This window comes from Octopus bimaculoides, chromosome 11, assembly GCF_001194135.2.
Source record: "Octopus bimaculoides isolate UCB-OBI-ISO-001 chromosome 11, ASM119413v2, whole genome shotgun sequence".
In the NCBI taxonomy this organism is placed as follows: domain Eukaryota; kingdom Metazoa; phylum Mollusca; class Cephalopoda; order Octopoda; family Octopodidae; genus Octopus; species Octopus bimaculoides.
The window spans coordinates 53407609-53414242 of NC_068991.1; the positions used below are offsets into that span (position 1 = coordinate 53407609).

General features: G+C 37.9%; 1 protein-coding gene across 1 annotated transcript in view; it reads left to right on the forward strand.

Annotated features, from left to right (window-relative positions):
- Nucleotides 1-6634, forward strand: part of LOC106874566 (ligand of Numb protein X 2) — a 65102-nt gene that overhangs the window by 55712 nt on the left and 2756 nt on the right. Inside the window, exons 11-14 of the mRNA XM_052971989.1 lie at nt 3383-3556; nt 4355-4477; nt 5199-5389; nt 6550-6632. Of these exons, the coding sequence (XP_052827949.1) occupies nt 3383-3556; nt 4355-4477; nt 5199-5389; nt 6550-6632 (571 nt within the window). The remainder of the gene's footprint in view (nt 1-3382; nt 3557-4354; nt 4478-5198; nt 5390-6549; nt 6633-6634) is intronic.

Below are 6634 nucleotides of genomic sequence, written 5' to 3' on the forward strand. Positions count from 1 at the left end.
ACATTGGCAAATCTTTCCTTATCTGCTTCCCCTCTGGCTAAATAAACCTGTCGCCTAGCCTCCCTTCTGGCACATTGGTACAATTCCCTGCTACCCCCGTTCTTCCAGTCCTTCCAAGCCTGTTTCTTTTGTCTAATAGCCCTGTCTACCTCCTTGTTCCACCACCACGTTACTCTGGGTTGGGAGGGGACCTTACACCACCCACAAATCTGGTCGGTGGCTTTCAACAGGTTGTCCCGCAGAAATCTCCAATTGTCTTCCACGTTGTATGATGCTATATCCCCTTCTATTTCGTTAAATGCTTCAAGTCCTTCTATTTCGTTAAATGCTTCAAGTCGTTATTTCCGTGTAGACAACATTACGTGTAAGTCTTCTTATATTTTCATTATGACGTCTACTTGTTCCTGATCTGGTAAATTTTTTTCCGATCAGTAAATATTTTAAGATTCACTGGATCCCCAACTCTACTAAGAGCGACATATAACTGGCCATGAGTAAATACAGGTGCAGGCATATAGATGCCACACTTAGAAAGACTTTGTCCTTGCCTTTTGTTTATAGACATTGCGAAAGCAGGTCTCACTGGAAATTGGTGTCTTTTCAAAGTAAAGGGCAAATTGGTATCAGATGGTTCATTTTGACGACAAATGCTGTTTCATACATACAAACATTCATATACTTCCTTTTTACACACACACACGCATCAGCGTTCAGTATTCTCTTACACTTCCATTGTACACACGCACACAATCACATACATTCCTTTTACATATGCATATGTTCTCTCTCTCTCTCTCTCTCTCTCTGTCTCTCCCTCCCCTTGTCAACTCTACTTCTCTACCTCCCTCTCTCTCTCTCTAACTCTACTATTGTTTTTTTTCTCTCTCTTTATCACCCCTTCCATCGTTATTGATATGTTGTGATGGACTGATGCTTTTCCTCAATATCTCTTTCTTTCATTCTTTCTTTCTTTCACTCTTTCTATTTCGCACACCTTCTCTTTTCCTCTGTCTAATTACTGATGGCTTCGGACAAACAGACAGACGGACGTGGCTCTTATTATAGTATAAGATTATATAAGATAGTGGTGGAGTTGGCTGAAATGCTGGTGCTTCATATTAAATGCTTTAGAGTTCCTGAATCTGAATCCTGCCATATCCGACTAGAAGTAATAAAATAAGAAGTCATAATAACTTAGTTTACTTACTTGCTTAAGCCCTTTGCTTCCTATGAAGCAGAGTCCATCAATAACAATTCTCAACTATTCTCGCTCTGGGTTGTCTTTTCCACTTTTCTCCAGCTGGATCCCTTATTTCTCAGCTCTGTGCAACTTCCTTTCAGATTTTGCTCTTCTGTGTCATCTGTTTCCTGGCGGAAAGGCTTTCCTCTCCCAGGTTTTGTTGTTTTTGGATTGTCATCAATGTTTTATAGTTTTTTTTTTTCTTCTAGATAGTGATGTTGGCCTTATGCAAACTGATTTTTACCCCTAAGAAGAAGTGGTCCATATTAGTCTGGCCTCTATTCTTTGATCTGTCCAGCATGGAAGGCCCTACCAGAAACTTACTTTCTGCTGACATAGCTCTGAAGGTCATTTAGGCACACAAATCATGACATTTCCACAAGGCCTGGACTTTGTGGTAGAGTAGTAATATACTTTCAGTGATATCAATTCAACTAGGAATCTCTGCTAAAATACTAGCCTTTTTTAGAAAAGTCTTCCAAATTTCTAGTTAAAAGCTTCTTTTCCCAAATTCTTCAAAATAATTTACTGCTGCCTTTATTGTTCTGTCACTTCCTCAAACCATTTATTATTGAATCCTTATATTTTATTGATGATATCTTCTAAGGTGATGGAAATGATTCTACACACTTTCTCTCTCTCTGTCTTCTCACACACACACACACACACACACACACATATTCCCTCCCTCCTACCCTCCTGAGTTCTTGCTAGAATAATTTCTATAAAGCCAAATGCAGTATTCATATTTGCTTTCATTCTCTACTCTTAGATTTCTATGTTCAGCCAACTCTCCTATGTTGTGGTTGCAAAGTGGGGTTGTAAACCACACAACCATGCCTGCACCTGTTTTGTGATATTTGCTTATGGTGGTGGTGGTGAGGAGGAGGAGGAAGGTTCAGAACGTGCAAATTTTAATATGAATTAAAGTTATTGTTTTTCAATAATATTATTTTACAATGTTAATATTGTGTTGAGTCAAAAGTTTCACAATATTTTGGTAGCTTATTTGCTCTATTTCTCAAGATACAACAAAAGCAGCCTAGCATTCCAAGTGGAGGCTATTGTGTTGCACCGTCTGGAGCCACCTTTCTGCTAGTTCTTTGATCGTATGTTGATACAAGTTCATGTCCTTTGAGTTGAAGAACTTCTTCACTAAAGCTTCCTCCTTCTCTTGATTGAAGCATTGCGAGTCTGGGAAGTGAACCATGGATCAGAACAAGTAATAATTCGAGGAGATATTTTTCTTCAATCCTAACATTGCATAAGCAATGGTTAAGTAAGGGCCAACTTCTGGAACCTGTTGCCAAACACGGGTGTTTTGAAACACAAGGTGATACTCTGCGTCTAGTGGAATTATGATGGGATAATTCACTATGAGTTCGTTCCAGATGGTTGAATCATTGATGCCAACCTGGGTTCTGAACAGCTAGAGTGAATGTATGCCATTGTGTAGCAAAAATACCTGGCATTGGTTAACAGAAAGCAAGGTGTTCTGTAGCAAGACAACACAAGACCTGAAATAATCTCCAGGAATTGAGGGAATCAAACTGATGCCTTACCCAGCATATAGTCTGGACCTAGCTCCCTTGGATTATTACTTGTTTTGATTCGTAGCTCACTTTCTGTGCTCAGGACATTTGATCAACCAAGAGGAGTTGGAAGTTTCAGTGAAGGAGGTCTTCAGCTTGAAGGACAAAAACTAGTATCAGTATGGGATCAAAGAACTGGCAGAAACGTTAGCACGCCGGGCGAAATGCTTAGCGGTATTTTGTCTACCGTTACATTCTGAGTTCAAATTCCGCCGAGGTCGACCTGGCCTTTCATCCTTTCGGGGTCGATAAATTAAGTACCAGTTACACACTGGGGTCGATGTAATTGACTTAAGCCCTTTGTCTGTCCTTGTTTGTCCTCTGTATGTTTAGCCCCTTGTAGGCAATAAAGAAATAAGAAAGGTGACTTTAGACTGTACAACACAATGGTCTCTGCTTTGAATGTTAGGATGCTTTTGTTGTAACTTGATGAATAAAGCAAATATCTCACCAAAATATTGCAAAACTTTTGACTCAACACAATAAAAGAGTGTTTTACTCTTTACATTCCTAAACATGAATTTTTTTTTTTTTCTTTTTTTGCTTTCAGAAAAGTGGCGATGAAGTAGAATTTGTAGTGTGCAGAAAAAGTCGTCCACAAACTCCTGATCTTATTCGTTCAACAGGCAATGAATTTTCTCTGAAAAATACATCATCTGATAATGATACTTGCAAGTTAACACCTTGTAGAAAATTCCTTGAGAGGGAACTTACAATCCAAAAGGTTAGTGACAATAAAAAAATTCTTTTTGCAATACAGTTTTTGTGAGACTTTGAACAACAGCTTGACTATCATATAAATTTATGAAAATTCTACAAAAATTTTATTTATTATAAGTTTTGTGAGGCAAAATATAGAAAAAAATTGGAAGAAAGGCACAGGCATGGGCGTGTGGTAAGAAGTTTGCTTCCCAACCACATAGTTCTAGGTTCAGTTACATTCTATGGCACCTTGGGCATGTACCTTCTATCATAGCCTTGAGCCAACCAAAGGCTTGTGAGTTGATTTCGTAGATGGAAACTGAAAGAAGCCCATTGTATGTGTGTGTATATGTATATATATATGTGTGTGTATGTGTGTGTGTTTGCCCCACACCACTGCTTGATAACTGGTGTTGGTTTGTTTATGTCACTGTAACTTAGTGGTTCTGCAAAGGAGACCGATAAAAGAAGTACTAGTGTAAATTCGTTTGACTAAAAATTCTTCAATGTGGTGCCCTAGCCTGGTTGGAGTCTGATGACTAAAACAAAACAAGTACAAGATAAAAGGAATAGCTGTGTTAATAGCAAGCCTTATCAGTTAACTATAGGCCTTATTTATATTTTGCCTCAATGAAGCTGCCTGATAAGAAGTCTTCTTTTGTCCTTTTACTACCATAATTCTAATGAAATACTCTGTCTCTGTGATTCAGTTAATTTTATTTTTAAATAAAGCATTTGGAGGGTGGGTGGTTTAATGTTGGTTTCATTCAAGGTGATTTATAAGCAAAACAATTATATTTATCTTTCATTTCCTTCTTAGGATCCATCTGAAAGTTTAGGAATTAGTGTGTCTGGAGGCGTTAATAGTCCTCAAGGTGATACTCCGATATATGTCACTAATATCAAACTTACAGGCTGTTTGGGACGTACAAAACAAGTGAAGGTATGCATGCTTTTATTTCAACATTCTCTCTAATTTTGCATTATGCTACACCCATACATACAGGCATGTCCTTTAAAGGCCGTACCCCCTGCACTACCTCTCTCAGCTGAGAGGTCCCTGTCTTGCGGGTTTGTGAGTGCTGGTGCCATGTAAAAAGCACCCATGCAGATGCCACATAGAAACACCTGTGCTGGTGCCATGTAAAATACACCCAGTACACTCTGTAAAGTGTTGTGAAGGAAATCCAGTTGTAGAAACCATGCCAAAACGGACAGTGGAACCTGTTGTGGCTCCTGGCCTTACTAGCTCTTGTCAAACCATCCGTTGGTAAATGATGATAATGATAATGATTTCTTTGATTACTAAATAATGTTGAGGATTTCTCATAATGACACATTACACCTCTAAGATTAGGATTGAATTAATCTCACTATAATGACTTGCTTTGTTGACAAAATGTCAACTCAGTATAATGAGATCCATAACTAATTAAATTCAGGGTATTTGTCCTGGTACTGCTTCTGATTACTCCCTACTATTCTTATAACATAAAGGAATCTGTGGCAACAGGCTATGTTATGGAGGATGTCAATGACAACAATAATAATTACGCTGAGTACAAGGGCAGTGAGCTGCTGAAAATTCTCAGCTATATTCTAAGAAAGAAAGTATTCTTGTAGGAATTTAAGCTTATGTTATTTTGTTGATTTTTTTTTTTCAGAAAGGTGATGTGCTGTTATCTATAAACTCTGTTAGTCTGCTTGGTTTAAGTCACAATGAGGCTGTGAAACAACTAAAACTCAATACTGAATCAAAAACTATTACTCTAAAGGTGCTTGATGGTCCTGAAGTTTCTCAGAATTCACCTGGTAATTTTACTCCTTCTTGGTTATACTGGCTTCAGTTACCAAGGTAAGTTATTCTGAATGTTTAACTTTGCTTTGGTTTCACTTAATTTGTTGCATGCATTAACTTTGTCATTAAATTTAGATAGGCTCAGGCATGGTTATGTTGTAAGAAGTTTGCTTCTCAACCACATGGTTTGGGGTTCAGATCCACTGCATGGCACCCTGATAAAGCCTTGCGTCACCCAAAGCTTTGTGAGTGGATTTAGTGGGCAGAAACTGAAAGAGACCTGTTATATATATATATATATATATATATATATATATATATATAAATGATACAAAATTGGACAAGAACGCAAAACATCCACACAGTTGGGTGATATAAGAAAGGGACAACAAAACATCCAAATAGGCAATACAAAGAAAATAATGACAGGTCATTCGGAGTTTTCTTTCCTCAGTCAAGATCCAGATTATCTTTGCAATTTCGATATATATATATATATATCAGAAGTTGAAAATGCACTAGGATTTGTTTAGATTTTTTATTATAATATTTTTAAAGACTTAACTGGTTTCATAGATTACTCTGATTTTCAGAAGTTGATATAGAAAGACATGGAGTTATGCACAATATTTACAATAGACAGATCAGGGTTGTCACCTTCTTTGTTGTTACCACATTGTTTCGGCTGATGTACTCTCCAGCCTTCAACAGGTGTTCTGGTGGAATTTCGAACCCAACCCTTTATTTGACAAATGGAGTACTGTGGGATTGAACTTAGGTTTATAAGCCCACTCTATAATTGCACACAGGCATATAGTATAATGGATAAAAGCGCGGGCTACTAACCTTTGGATCCTGAGTTCAATCCCAGGCAGGGGCTTGGGAAATATCAACAGAAAAAATAACATCAGCAAAAAAGGACTACTTTAGGAATGAGAACAGAGTACACCATTAGTCAAATAAAAGGTTGGGTTCGAAATTCCAATAGAGCACCTGATGAAGGCTGGGGAGTACATCAGCCAAAACGTTGTGGTAACAACAAACAAGGTGAGGACACCTATTTGTCCATTGTAAATAATGTACATAATTCCTCATCTCAAAAATATAGAATAGTATGGAGCAATGCTGCAACTACCTTGCTTCTCATTGGGATTCTCATTGACAGTTTTTTCCCCTCCATGTCTATGTTTCTTTCAGTTCTAATGTTTTTATTTCAGGATTTGTCAAACTGTGAAATCCATATCCTTGTTACGTGGTCCAAATGGCAGCCTTGGTTTTGCAATTGTTGGTGGCCGTGACAGT